The sequence below is a fragment of the Hemitrygon akajei genome, chromosome 3 (genome assembly GCF_048418815.1).
Source record: "Hemitrygon akajei chromosome 3, sHemAka1.3, whole genome shotgun sequence".
In the NCBI taxonomy this organism is placed as follows: Eukaryota; Metazoa; Chordata; class Chondrichthyes; order Myliobatiformes; family Dasyatidae; genus Hemitrygon; species Hemitrygon akajei.
In genome coordinates, this window is record NC_133126.1 from 183,630,310 (window position 1) to 183,646,222 (window position 15,913).

The 15,913-nt window shown below is 38.2% G+C and overlaps 1 protein-coding gene and 1 long non-coding RNA gene across 2 annotated transcripts; one reads left to right on the forward strand and one right to left on the reverse strand.

Moving 5' to 3' along the window:
• Positions 1-2,500: 2,500 nt before the first annotated feature.
• Positions 2,501-6,759, forward strand: LOC140725714 (uncharacterized). Its single transcript, XR_012098435.1, has 3 exons — positions 2,501-2,621; positions 6,306-6,363; positions 6,478-6,759. It is a non-coding gene; the product is annotated as an uncharacterized lncRNA (long non-coding RNA).
• Positions 6,760-8,883: 2,124 nt separating this feature from the next.
• zic4 (zic family member 4) lies at positions 8,884-15,295 on the reverse strand. Its single transcript, XM_073041550.1, has 2 exons — positions 13,942-15,295; positions 8,884-10,806 (listed from the first exon to the last, which is right to left on the reverse strand). The coding sequence occupies exons 1-2, from the start codon at positions 15,086-15,088 to the stop codon at positions 10,370-10,372; spliced, it is 1,584 nt and encodes a 527-aa protein (XP_072897651.1). The 5' UTR covers positions 15,089-15,295; the 3' UTR covers positions 8,884-10,369.
• Positions 15,296-15,913: the final 618 nt, after the last annotated feature.

The following is a 15,913-nucleotide window of genomic DNA, read 5'->3' on the forward strand; positions in this document are numbered from 1 at the left end:
CGTACAGTTTCTATACATTGACAGTAGACTACTATAAGTTCCGTTTCTCATCGGACTAGACACGACTAAGTTATGCTGAATCTAGAAGAGATACAATTTCCTAAAAAGTAGTCTCCCTAGCATATAAGCCGTGAGTTAAATCTTAAAGATTGTTTCCACATAAAAGGTCGTAAGTCAGTCCATTGCTGTCTGACCCTTGAGTTCCCTGTTAAAAGCATTATTCACAGAGCTTCTAACAAAACCTCCTCAGCTTTCACGGAAATGTTTTTATTATTCTATTTTCTTACATGATTCGTTAATTAAGAAAGCTGAATGATTAGAATAGCACCTGCGTGTTGTCAGGACGATTTCTGCATACTAATCTGTACATCTTTATATCTAGTAATTATAACATAAAATAAGACATTGAATAGAATGCAAAGATTTTTTTCTAAGGCTTCTACTAATCCCCTATTAAAGGAGTCTTGTTAAATAATTCAGGACAGTTTCCGGAAGTGGGATTACCGACTCCATTATTTTTCAATGAAATGATATTTCACACTCAAATGAACCTCTGTATTTCTATAACAGCCTCTGAAAGGTCAGCCTCTATTTTCCAGAAATTAGAAATCTAAAGGGGAGCTTGATTCTTTTATGCACGCAGGATGACAATAATCTCCTTACCCACAACCGTAATTAAAAATCCAACGAAGAAACCAGGCTTTTTTTTCCCCCTGATGTGGAATTTCACTATTTGACTGCATGTCGCCAAATATAAATGTGAACTTTCTTACCAGACTACTGAGCATGCAACTGATTTATTTCAGTTTCTAATTTTTTATTTCGTCTTGGCACTTCATGCAAACGTGCGCATTTTCTGTATCAAAATTCCAATAACGTTTTTTTTCCCATTCAGATATAAGTGCAAGCTTGATTTTCTTGGCAAAAAAAGTATTAAATTGTCCAAAGAACGGAAAGAAAGAAAATGTCAAAACGAGAATATTTAAGTTTCTGTAATTTCGGGTTCGAAATTATTAGAGTTATACTGCTGTTGCTTCGTTTGCAACCAGTATGCTCATGATATGTTCTGCCAATTCCCAAATACGTCATACAATTTGTTTATGTGTAATGTCAGATGCATCAATGTACCTACCTAAGATTGCACATGAAATATTGGCACATTTAATTGCTCATTTCCCCTTATATAGTTGAACATGAAATTGAGCTACTGTTGCACTAAAATCATATTGAGAAATATTAATGGTTGAAACATGCCTTACGAACACCAGACTGGCTGTATTTATCATTTCTGCAAAGCTGAAGTTTGCATGCTTGATTGATTTGTGTGGAACAGCACCAGATGCACGAGGAATACTGGAACACTACATGTTATTAATCTAAACTTTGGAAATTAACATCATCATATGCCATGTCGCCAAATCCAGCATTACCTGAAAGACAGGGGCGACTCAGTACCCCGAAAAAGGACTGAAGAGTTGTTTTCCGTTTTAGAGAAATACCAAGTTTGTCAGAAACTAATATATAAACTACAGTAACCGTCATTACAACTAGAACCGCACACCAGAATTTTGTACCTATTTATTGAAAGCTTACAAAACATTAATGTAATAAAATCGATGAATCTTTCAGCTATTATGCAGTGCATTTATTGCCTATATATTGATTCTATCGCTTTTAGGGTTAAATGTCGCGTTTAAGTGTAAAGGGGAGGGGGTTCTGAAATAAAAAGTACGTTAGTGAGGACATGTAGTTTAAACTAGTGCATTAAAGGAAACTTTAAGAAGTAATCAGTTATACAAACTTGAATATCTACGCTTCATCTCGTCACATTTATTGATGCTAGAGCGAAAAAAAGCCGCAAGAATGATTAAGTCTTTGTTTGATTTTTACATTCAAAAATAAAATAGAGCTGGGGGTATTTATCGAGAGTAAACCAAAGCTATATTTCTTGCACTTCATTTATTGCAAGTTATATCATGTCTTCAACAGACATTCACAAGCCAAATGAAAACGTAGGCTACTTTAGGTTACATGATGTAGTTTCACAGTTGTCTTTCTGCAAACGTGTTTTAAGGATCCGTCTCGGTGTGGTTTTCAAAATTAAAAAGCACGACATTTTATTGCATGTGAAATTTAGTAGAGGTGCAAAACGCCAGCAAGATTAGTTATAATAGTTATTGTCATGTAAATCGAAAAACACGGAAATTCAATATATATATAATCTAAAGCTGTATGACAAGTCTACATAGATCCTATGTTCGCATCGTACATTCTTTATGTGGATAGCTTTGCATTTAAATATCATAATAATTGCAGCAAAGCAACAAACCCTGTTTTGCTGTTTGGATATTTTATTGAGAGTATGCACATGTGCTTACTTCAGTAGTCAAACTTTAGTGCACCTCCTATTATGAAGGTGATATCTTAGAACTTGGTCCACGGAAGGGCCGAAAGTAGATCCTTCATTATTATTGACACATGCCACTTCTTGTTCTTATATAAATAGGTTTCATGAATAAACTTCAACGGCGTTCTTGAAATAAAGGTGATAATTATGCGTTTGGAATGACAGTGAGAGAATATCCTCCCCAAAGATATTGAAACGTTTATTGCCTGCATGGGTGAGTAAATAGATTTTTAACTGTATTTTGCATTCTATGGAGACTCAATTCAATGTTACTAGTCGGTTAAACAGAGCCTTGCTTTGTCCTTATCCGCCTCTGCGCTTTTACTTCTCGTATTTAGGAACCGCACTCACCACAGAATGTTTGATGTTACTACGGTTTATTATGAATTGTATAAATCAACATATGGTCCACAGCTTCAAAGGTTGACCGAAGCTGTACGATTTTAATAAGTCATGTGGGTGACATTGACGACGTCAGAATCTCTACCAGGGGTGATTGCTTCGGACAAATATTGTTTCTTGGAGCGAACTTCCGTCATTCCTGCTCCTTATTAGTTTTACTATAACCAAGTTATTAAGCAACATTATTCAAATTACCTTGTGGAGGGTGTTGTTTTTAAACAAGTTGGAACTATTCCCTTGTTATACATTGGAAAGAATATATAAATAACAGGGCGAATGTTGTAAGATCTAACCGTGTTCAGTTGATGCACACTGAGCATGTTTTTTAACCAATAATTTATTCAACTTGCAATCTGATGTCTTTGGACGATCATTGTATAATATGACATAGGTGCCTATCATTCCCTAAGAGCCTGTTTCACTATTAACGTTACTTGCATTTAGCGGAAGTCAGCTTTTCCCATGAAATTCATTTTAAATCACAATGGCGGTGATTTTTGTTAATAGTTTAAATCTGCATCTGGTTTATTTGTAAATGCAGAATAAGGTCTTTTCCCATACCACCCCCCTCCCCCGTTATTCAATTTGCAGATCCAGTTCTTAGCTCAAAGCTGTAGGGCGACACGACAAGAAGCTGTTGAAATCTTAAGCAATCTTAAGAAACTCATGGCGCGGAGAGATTAGGTGTGCGTGTGTCTGGGGGGGAATCAAACCTCCATTATTTTCAACGTTATATCCACCTTTCGTCTAATTTGTATAAACGCGATGGACAGATATTGTCTAATATTACACAATATGTTTTTAAGCATATTGCTTCGAAAAGTCTGGTGATTTGTTGCTGAAATTCAGTTTCAATTATAAATTCTGACGTCAAGTTCTTTGCATAATATAATCACAGGAAAAAAAAGGTACCATGTTTTTGATTCACGTGCAAAATCGAAATTCGAATGTCAAATTTGCAAGACAAAAATCTCGGGAACAAATATTTGAGTTGATTACTTTTTTTATCCAATGCATTGTTTTGTATTCTGGTCGCTTTGTTGTTTAGGGATACTAGTCCTTATATATGCATTGCTTTGTTGTCACAACTTATCACTGAATGGACGTTAATTAATGCTCTCCAGAAGCTTGGATAGGGTGGATGATAGGAAGCAACAGGGGATGAATCCCTCCAAAATGGTTTGTCAACGATGAGAAAGCAAAGCCAGTGTCAATAAAAGAACCACTAATGATGGCCACACGTCTCTCAACATGTTGTCCAACGTGCCTTTCCATCTCTTGTTGACTATAGTCAAGTGTAATATCTGCATATCCTCAGTCAAGCATTATAGCCTTTCACTGTGTGGATTAATTAGTAAGTGTTGTCACCTCTTCGCTTTTTCTGACCACCATTTTGGACAAATATTGAAGTAAGCATGCATGTGAATATATAGCGAATATGGGGTTAAACTTCGATTTTCGATCACTTAAAATCCATTTGATCCTTAAAGGTTCATAAATTAGAGACGACAGAAAAAAATTGTTAAGTCACCGGAAAAATTGCTTGCTCACTTCACCATTAACTATAGTGTAAAAGTCAGCGCATGCGTATAATTTTAGGTTCTATTGTGTTTTAACCAAGAAATGGGCCGAACTGCGATGCTCATGAAATTGTGTTCAATAAAATAAATTTACATATTTTCTTGCTGCCCCAATTATGTTTTAAGAAATGTTCATCAAAACCGTGACATTCGACTGATATAAAACCAGTACTAACCAAAATCATGTGGCTGAAATCTTGCCCTCGTTTTGGTAAATTGCCATTTACTTCACCTTCGCGTGCCTGATTTAAGGAAGCACTTCACCAGATGTCATAGCACATAACTACAAAAAAACAATTTAAGTTAAGCAATGCAATCAAACATTATTTTAGATGAGAACGATCACATTTTGAAAATAGTATCTAAAATTTATAGAAATATCCTTAATTTTTGCTTGTTAGTTACGAGGGGAAGAATTACTCCTAGACATTTAGGATCTACATTAAGAGATTCGTTCTGTTTGAGCAATAATTGAAATAAAGACTTGATCACTTTAGAAGACATCAGTTTACAATCGGGCTGGGTAACTTTTGATTACAATACATATCTCACACTTGCGACATCAGTTCGATTTGATTTTCTGCACCCTTTCTATTACTGTGTTAAACATCATACACCTAATGTAGTTGCCAATAATTTCCTGAAACGTATTGACGATAAATCATTTGCCTGAGATCCAGGTCCCGATCTAAGTTCCCTGAATGTCTATGCAAAATAAGAAAGCGTTTCATGGACTTCAGAGACGAGATTTTGTAATCATGATAATAAATTCATTAGAAGATTGCTTCCCTGCAAATCGCAACTTGTCTGTCATATTGAGAGACAGCTATTTACGGAACGAATAGACTGCTAACTTATTTCATCAAATTTGGAAAAGATTGATTCGTGACACAATGCTATAATAATCCCATCAGAAAGAATTCCTGATTAAAAGTTAATGTCTATTGTTTTCTTGGGCCTAACTTAGCGTGGACTTAACCAACAGGACGGAATTGTGGCCAGTTTCGAAGGCGACAAGGATGGAGCTATGAATAGTTTAATTAAAACTAGCTTATATTGTTAAACACGGTTTTGTGAAAAAAAAACTGCTGAAAGAATCTGTTTCAGGTTGAATGCTTTTTAACAGATTCCTTTTTAGTGGTGTCAGGCGCAATGTAATGCCTAGCACTTCTTGTATAGTGCCCATTTGCCGTGTTCCCCCCAAAAAACCCTACATAATCAAAAAGTGAACAGCAAACAAAAGATGTAGGCATTACAACCGATTGAAGAGCGAGGAGAAAGTGCATTTATTTACTCGGAAGAACTCGGCCCTAAATCCGTTCAGGGATAGTAAACAACAAGGGGAAAGAAATCCACATTTGTTGTGTTTCTGTTTGTCCTGTGTGCAATATAACTCCGTAAAACAACTGAATCTAAAAGGCTGTCACTTATTACGGTGTGTTGTTGTATATTCTATACAAACGATATTATTGCTTCGGTTGCATTTAATTTTGTTGACACGTTGTTCAGTGAAATTTTTCCCATCTTTAATTTAAAGCTAAATACAAGACTTGAAAGGCAATGTTTTATAAAACTATTTTGCTAATATAATTTGGACAAGAGAAATTAATTGAAAACATAATATGCTGTTTGAATAATGGAGATCACTGCGACTAAATCTTCCTACAATACTGTAGTAAATTGCATTGAACAAAATGGCGACCGTGTAGTAGTTTGAAATGTAAAGCCCGAGATTAATGTTTCTCTACGATTATATTATATGACCATAGGAATATTAAATGATCGATAATAGTGCGGAAACCATTCAGTTCATGAATGTACAAATGTAAAACAAAAGTTAGGTAAATGCTCTACTCAACGCCCAAAGATTATGACCTTTTAACCACCGCTCTATTTCTATGACATTTTTATATCAGCAGCACACATCTGAAGTTTCAGTAATGGACTACCATTTTTGAGCATGGATTTGAACAGGTACGGCAGTATTACATAGACATTCAATTGTCCTTTATTCTAAAATGTATCAACAGTTCTAACACTCTCTGCTCAAGGTAGTAATACAAGTCCTTCAATCTTTTATCTCTTTAGAAACGGTTCAGAACTAACGGACAGAAAACGCTTGACAGAGAGGAGAACAAATCGCTGACAAAGAACGCTTTCCGTTTCATCAGCGTCGTTAAGACGACGAGGAAGAATCTCTTAGATAATAACTCCCACTTCAAAGAATTCTGCCCTGAATAGAGAATGTACCATCCTTTTTATACAGCCACAAGGGTTTTCACTAAAGAGGACTCGACTGTTTGGTTATTTTTCACCGTGTTTATTTTTCGCCATTCACTGGGTACTTGTATAAAATAAACAACAAGACAATTACTAAAAGACGAATTCCCAACTTATCTGCTCACAGGACCCAGATCGAACCCGCTGTGCTCCCTCTCCGAGAAGCCAAACCAGTTCGCTTCAGACCATCCCTAATCCGCCTGAGAATTCGTCCCAACCCCAAAATATTAAAGATTATGATGAAGTGAAGATTGACTGTACTAACCTAGCATGAAACCAAAGGTCAACGCAAATGTATCTTAATAGAGTGTCTCGAATCGAATGTGCCTCCTTTGAAGGCAGTTTGCTATTGCTCCGTTCATTACCATAGCGATCCTAGTGTGCGGTGCTGATGTACCATAAAACTCACACTTTGGAATTCTAAAACCCAGCTCTTTGAACAGCCCGAGTCTGATTAGAGTCCTTGTGTCTTTTATTTTCTCTCTCGTTCTTTTCGGGAAAAAGAATCTCCTAGTGCTTTTTTAAAAAAGTTTACAGAAAGTTGAACTTGCTCCCTCAGTAACTATATCAAATAGAAACAGGAAAGAAAAGTTAATTGACACTCTATCTCAAGCGGTCCCTTTCTCTTCGCTGGAGGTTGTGGGGTTATACTTGATGTTTCATTTATGTTTGTTATGCTTCATGCTTCGCACGAGGCTTTCTTTACTCTTTAAAGTAGCAACGCCGTAAAACAAATATATGTATACACTCGTGTAAATGCACACACAAACTTGCTTACATGTGGCTCTTAAAGAAGTAAACATTCCGTCCTTAATGAAAAGACTGGACTAGCTCCAGACTTGGCTTTCAGTATTTAAGTATGACTTGTCTATTGCCATAGAAATCCTAACTCACCATGAAGATTCACCGTTGCGAAGAAATACTTCTTTGTAGATTTTTCTGCTTTGATGTCTCCACGAGGATATTCAGGCTTTTGAGCCGAAGCTGAAGCTGCCTGGATTACCTATAGCAACTGGGTGGACATCTGCAACAAGTAAATAAAAAAAGGTGAATAGCTATCCAGCGTAATGATTCAATTTTTAAAATTGAATGCAAAATTTGTACCAGATACGACTGAAGAGAGGTTGCAAAACTAATCAAAAGTTGTTTTACTTTGTCTTACCGTTTTAAACGGAAGAAACACACAGTTTCCCCAAAGTGAATTAAAATAAACATGTGGAAAGTTTCTCTCCTTACTGCTGCTCAACTTTTATGGACATTATTCGTCGGTTCCCCCAATCTTCTGGATTAATTACTGGTCAAAACATAAGTTCGAATGCTCACCATGTCTTTCACGCGAATTTCAACACTTTTAAGACATGAATACTGTATCTTTCTGAAGACCCGTTTCCTCAATTTAAAAAAAACGTTTCACGAACATTTTCTTTTTTTCTGTGTCCTGCAATGGTTTCAGCGCTAGGTCTCAAAGAAAACGTAATTAAGGGAAAATTAACAAACTAACTTATTTAATAAGCTGTGAAGGAGGTCAGACAGCCTTACACACAGGCGGTGCAAAAGAGCAAACTGAGGAAAAGATGATTGGATTATTAATATCTTTTCACAGCTGTCCAGACTTTACTGGAATATATAGTAGATTAGGCTTTCTCTAAGGGAGAAACGAATATATTAACCCCATATTATTTATCTTGCATAGCAACCTAGTCCCCTTACTGTGCAACACGTTATATCCCCATTTGCTAGGCCCCTTACCGGAAAACGTGAAAGAGAAACGACCAGGCTGCGATAGCTACTAATGGCAATCCTTTAGCTCCAGGTCTTTGTGCGTACGTATGTCTTTGAGGAATGGCGAGTGGGGGAAATGATGGCATACTTCAATCACTAACCGCAACTTGGGTTTCAGTAACAAAGTTTATTTTGCACTTCGTTGGGATTCCCGAAGGATTACTATTTTTGTCAAATATAGATTTTGATTCATCAAATGTGTCACAGGGGGATATTTGCACTAAACTGATACAAAATTAATTTGTGCACGGTGGTAATTTATCAATTCTTTCTTCTGCTGATTAAATGTTTTCATATATATGTTTGTTTAGGAATCACTTATTTCTATCTTGTCTATCGGCAGTCATCTGTAAAAAAAAAACTACATTAGTAGTAATATCTGTGACAACTACGTGGCTTTAGCTTCCCATTGTACACTGCAGCAAAGAGTCATTTTTCAGCTTATTTTACAAAATTTATTAATTTTCCAAGACGCATTTATTTGTGAATTTTTGACAATACAATAGGAAACTGTGCACAGTTCATTAGTACATTGTCAAAATACAAAGTGGTTTCAGTACACATTCGAACGACTTCTGCTTAAACAGTAGGGTTTCACCGCGACAATACCTCGCTCTTACAACTTCTTTACCAATTATGTTTAGGGTTCCATAGAAAGTAAACGTGCTTCGCCGATGTTACTTATTTTCAAATGGAAAATGCGCTTTGAATAACATACTTGCGGCATAAAACGATGTACTATGAAATGTATTGCTCCTGACTAAAAAACATGACCAATTCAACGAGTTAGAGTTTTGTTCTTCAGGAGTGATTAATTATATATGTCACAGAGATAGGACAGAACCAATGCTTTACTATACATATTAACAACAAATATGTCAATTCCTAAAATGTCTTTAAACCTTGTTCCTATTATTATCAATTTATTACAAACCAGTACCCATGTATATCAAAACAGGATCAAAAATACAGAAAGAAAATTATCCTACAAAGTACAAACCTCCATTTATAAAACACTATAATTTACAGAACACACACTAATGATTTAAAATATTCTAAGAAAGAAATATACACTATCTAACTGCCCTGTGATAAAACACTTTGGTTCATTTATACAAAATGTTTTTTTAATTGTAACATTTTAAATAAATTATGGCAAGAAAAACAAACAAGAAAACAAGACGAATTACTTAACACAGACGTACGGTGCATATCAATACCAATATTTATATGATTTACAGGCATATTCTGTAAAATGTCTAATACGAAGATGTTTGTAAAAACGTTTAAAGATTAGACAGGCTTTTAAACAGACAGTATCCATCTTGTTTTGACCCACAAAGACTTGTGTACATTACTATTCACATCAGGTGTGTCTTCTAACGCTTTCCTGTCTTTCAAACGGTAACGTAATAGAGTCCCTTGACAAAACAATATCGCAGTTTGTTTCTTTTTTCCTAATAAGTAGGAAAATCCCAAAGAAACATTGGAAAGTATCTGGCCCTATGAAAACAATCCTTAAGCTAGTAGGACGAGGAAGGGATAAAGTGGGGGTGGGGGCACTTGAAAGAGATCGAAAATACCTTGCAGTTAAAGGTGCCTTATTCCTGACTATTGATTTCAACTTATGCAAGACTATATATATATATATATATATACATACACATACATATATATATATAGATATATAGATATATACACACACACATAAAGGATACTTCCTCTTTAATACATGTCTGCATCGTTTGGTGCATGCCAGTGCATTACATCATTTTCACATTACTTAGGCGCTGGGCCTCCAGAAACTCAAGTATTTCAAGTCAAATGTTGCGGTAAGTATGGGTTGCAAACTTCGAATGAACAAAAATTTAGTCGAGATTTCTTATGTGAGTTCATGTCCAAATAGTCCTGTTTCTTGTTATAGAATAGTTCTGGGATCAGAGTTTCTGTAAGAATGTTCTCCTGGTCCAGGTGATGATGAATTGCTTGGAGGAGTTGGGATACCGCTTGCTCCCGTGCTCTGACACACATACCATTCGCTCAGGTTAGCTGCGTGGGAAGATGTGATGGGGTCAAGCTGGGAAGCTGGAGCTGGGGGGTCCCGACCTGAGTCCGAAGACGGTGATACCAGCGAAGGGGTGGAGGATTCATAACCCGAGCTTGGAGGAGGAGATTTGCAGTGGACCTTCATATGCTTACGAAGGGAGCTAGGGTGCGTGTACGATTTATCACAACCTCTTACTTTGCAGTTATAGGGCTTGTCACTGGTATGCACATGAGAGTGCTTTTTTCTGTCGCTGCTGTTAGCAAAACGTCTGTCACAGCCTTCAAACTCGCATTTAAAGGGTTTTTCACCTAAAAGGAAACCACAAAGGGCAGAGTGATGAGTCACAAACGTTAAGGTATTTTGGTTTCATTACTGACGTTGAAGTGTTATCTTCCACTATTAAAAGTACACATTACTCACCAAAGAGTGTTTTAATAAATATTAAAATTACTACTTGATATATTATAATGATATATTGCAGTCACGTTCTTGTAGAATGGAGTATAGTTTATTCTGGCTGCTAGCCATCATTTAGGCATTCTCCTTGTGATTTACAATAAATGTTTGACGCAGCAAAGGTGGGGAACGGCACAAAATTACATTGGCAATTATTTTAATAAAACATTTCAATATCATTAAATCTTAGACTAATACAGAGTTATATGTGCAGTAAATATAAAAAAACGGTGGCCGCAGCGGAAAGCTACGTGGTTTGCAACAGAGTTCTCTTCCCCGAACTCTCAAAATGTCGATTTAATATTACACCGTAATTAGCCAAACGTTCAGAAAGCCGTTAGAATAATTTGACCTTCACTTGCTAGGTTGAGACGGCCAATCAACGATATTAGTGTAGTACAAGCGAGTAGTAAGTTAGTGGGCCCATGGGGAAGCCCAGACGCATAAACACTGTTATTGTGCCGTGTCTGGAGCGTCCGACACTACGAGCATGAAGTCTGCTCTGACAATTCCCGAGAGTTCTAAACTCCTCCTGGCTACACATTTCTCCTTCTTTACTATTAATGCTGTGTATAAAAGAGTGAGTAATGTAAGATTAACTGCGACCAATCCTTGTTAACTGTCAGTTCACCAGCTAGCTTAGCCTTGGCTGATACACACACACACAAAAGTGTTAAATGCCTGCCCGAACTTTGCATAGATAACTTAGGAAAAGATGGCTACCTGGTGATAACTCTACAAGCTGTTTGTAGATTCTAATAAATTATTTTGATATCCATGTTTAATTCCGGATTTAAACTTTAAATGGTAATATTTTATAAGTGAGGTGACAAAAGTACTGATGTCCCTGTTTACCCAGAGGCGATCTTTTCATGCTTGTTGAAATAAATAATGTAAAAGGGACGGGATTTCAATTCAATAAAACCTGCCTATAAAGGACTGAAGCCAATCAAACGGCATGAATATTTTACAAGATAATTACTTTGTTAATAGAATTACTATACTTGCTATTTTTTATTTAAGAATTTAGTAACAATAGTGTTTTCAATTTTAAACTGGAAGAGAAATGCAATATTTATCATAATTACAGTGATTAATTGCAACATATGGAGAATGCTATTTAACTGAAATATGGGAATGTGCATGCATCCAGCGCTACAAAACATTCAGCTCTTCTATTGGTTGCTATATTATTTTAAATAACTAGAAATACGGACGGTCGAATGAAAAGCTCTTGTAAATTAAGTGCTCAACACTCTGAACTGCTGAGCTGAAGTCGATGAAGTGCTGGGAAAGTTTGTTTAGGCAAGCACAATACAATGCTATCAAGTGTCAGATATGCACAGGCAGTGCGCCTGCCCTGCACCAGGAGCATAGCAAGCATTTACAAGTGCCATATACTCCACGATTTAGAAGTGTGGGGTGGAATAACACAATTGCTTAATATATTTCCGAAGTATCCATTTTACATATTTTGTGACAATGCTCCATGAATTTTATTTTTATATCCCACGTGCAGCAATTTACGACGCCATCTGTGCAGATTAATTTACATTGTATAGGGGAAAATGTATTTTGAATTTAATATCTACCCACGATTCTTCTTGTTAAAAAAATGTCACGAACCACTTCTTGACCCGAAGTACGCTGGAAGTGCACTTCGATCGATTGGGAAAAAAAATACTAACCCACGTTTCATGATGACGGGGCGAATAGAAGTTTCAGTGCAGATGAGTGCCTCGGGTTAAATTGTGTCTATTGATTTCACGGAGAATCCCTCTCTCTTTCACCACCCCAAACATTCACCATCCCCCCACACCCCCTCCCCTCGCGCCCTCATCCCCTGCCCCTCCCCCATTCTCCCTTCCGCCAACTATACTGGGATTCAAAACCGACCAATAAACATGTTTTGCTTCCACCGAATAGATCGTAGTACTGAAATATGTGAGGCGTTTAAGGAATACCGGGTGTTGGGTAAGGGCGGGGGTGGAGAACGTGGGGTGATCGGCGATGGGGACCGGTGGTGAGATGGTGGGGGGGGGGGGGGTTAGGATTGGATTTCGTGGGTGTACATTAATTTTTTGTACCCGAGCAAGGCCGCGCTCAAGCAGACTGCAGTACACAAAACGTGTCAGCGACGTATCGAACTGCTGCTGTAAAACCAATTAATAGAAGCTGTCCTAGAGAGTGTGAAAATTTTACTTCCAGCTTCATTACTTGTAGGTTATCCTGGGAAGTTCAAAAGCAGCTTGGAATAAGCTTCGATCTATGCAATTTACTTGCGGCTAAGTGGAGCTAGCAGATGTTTTTGACACATGTCCAAGTTTCACAAATGGTTCTGCAAAAGGCATTTCCCCCCGAAAGCTAGGCCTGAACGCTTGCTTTACTTACTCTTGAGCTAATAGCATGTTTCGATTTATAAACAATGATCGATAGAGATGGTAAGATTTACACATCCGAACTAGCGGATAATGTTAAATTGAAAATTAAACATATTTAAATTAGTCCCTTTATGTTTCGGGGTTCCTGAAAAAAACAATATATTTTCTTTAATAATTGTAAATCATGTGCAAAAGTTCTCCCTTAGATCTACTTAATATCATAACGTCCACAGATATTAGAAAGCCATGCTTTGTCCAAAAAAAAAGCCTTTTAACTGAGTCTGACAGAAAGAAACTTAGTGATGTTTAATTTTAGAACAAAATGAAGCAGGACAGCTTCATAATTTGCAACTTTAAGGCTATTTACAATAAAAACAGTTTAAATTATCTATTATCCACGATATTACGAAGTTTTCAGAGCTCCGTGATTTATATAAGTGCTGTAAAAATTAGGCTATCTTCCAAGACACATAAAGAGCAGTTTCATTTTGCGTTTGTATTGAAATCCCACTGGTCATAAATCGAAAATATATTCTATTATTTTGTTAACTTCCGGATACCGAAAATAAAATAAATACGAAACAACAATCCTTTAAAGGTACTGACCTGTGTGAGTCCTCTTGTGGATCTTGAGATTTTCTGATCGGGCAAAGACTTTCCCGCAGCCAGGAAATGGACAGGGAAATGGTTTCTCGCCAGTGTGGACTCTGATGTGATTTACAAGTTTATATTTGGCTTTGAAAGGCTTTCCCTCTCTTGGACACTCTTCCCAGAAGCAGATATGGTTCGACTGCTCTGGTCCCCCAACGTGTTCCACTGTTACGTGAGTAACAAGTTCGTGCATCGTGCTAAAAGTTTTTGAGCATGGCTTTTTAGTGACAGGGTCCGGCTCAGTCCACTTGCAGATCAGTTCCTGCTTGATAGGTTGCCTCATGTAGCGAAAGAAAGCACCTGGACCGTGGTGGGCAGCTAAGTTCATGCCACCGTAGCTATGTAGAGGGGAAGAAGCAAAAGGATCACTCCTGGAACTTGCCACTTGGCTGTAGTGCTCAGACCTGGCGTACATGTCTCCAGGTAGCCCCAGTCTTAACTGTCCGTTCAGATGGTGTCCAGTTGGGGCTGCATGGGGAGGCTGATCATGCAGTCCAGGGAATAGAGAGTGGCTTCCAGCCTCGGGGTGACCATGGTGTCCGGGATAGCTACCTGTTGTTGATACAAACATTCCGTGGTGAGAACTTGTGCCAGGATATTGATCTGTGAGCCCAGGCATGACTGAGGATGTCAGATCTCTGCGGATGAGAAAGTCTCTACCTGCCGTGATAGCCTGGGCAGTGTAGCTGGTGTGGGAGTGCGAGACCGAGTAACTGACTGCTGCTGCCGCCTGCGCTGGGCCAAAAGCTGCCGTTGGATTGGAGACAACCTCAGCGTGGCCTGCCATATGATGGTGATGATGATGGTGGTGATGGTGGTGGGGATGGGAAGGGCTGAGTTTAAGTGCCGCAGCGGCTGCAGGGTGCCCCATGTGTTCAGGCCCGAATGGACTCGGCCCCAGGCGGGGTTCTCCAGTACTCTCCCCAGGGTGCGTGTGTGCCATTGAGTGGGGATGGCCGCTGAACCCCGGGAAGCCTGTCATGCTCTGAGGGGGATGGTGATGATGGGGATGGTGGTGAGCTCCTGCCAAGTCTACTAATCTCAGCGCTGGGTTTCGTTTGGCGAATGATGAATCCACCATCGGGCTCCCCAAAGCGTCCATGCTTATAATGCCTGACTGCAGGAAAATAATAAAATAAACTTTTTTTTCAAAAGTTACCGAACTTTAGAAACTCGCCCTTTGCCAACGTGGAAAGTCATTCGGTGTAGAGAGTGCAGACGGATAGCAGCAGCAGGACGCATTGAGAAACTGAATTGAGATTCATGAACAGCTTTGCAGCCCGTCGAGCTCCGCGAGCAACAAGCGATCTCATTGGTCAGTTCCTAATGATTGACAGTGCCAGTTACGGACCCCAGACAGGGCACATGCGTATTACACCCAGCCGGTGTTCGATGTATGTGGGGGGGGGGGGGGGGGAGCGAGTAGGGGAAAAGAGTAAGGCATTGGCAATGGATAAGGGGAGGGGGTGGTGTGGGGTGAAGAGAACATGGAAAAATCACTGGCTGAAGGGCGTGGGATTTTTTTTCTACTTTCTTGCAACATTAATTTTAGGTAGAAAAATCTGAAACTCTTCGCTGTTCTAAACTACTATAGCTTAAGTAACAAAATCGGAGATCTTTAAAAGTTTATCTGAGCGGGAGATTTTTAAAAATATTAAGTCCAAATATTTGGCGTTAACCCCGTTCCATGTTTTGATCATTCACAAATGTGTGCAGCATTTAACGGTTCTGGTGTATATAACGTATTTTCAACTATGAAATTAAATTATATGCGCTGATTATGAATGCAGATCCACTCTTATTTCGGAGGGATTAATAAGGTAAAGAAGGCCGGGATGGTGTGTTGTGGCAGGATTTAAACATTTATGAGGTGTTACACTGGTGTTGTTTCACGAATAAGTATACAGTTAGAAGTGTAGGAAAGTTT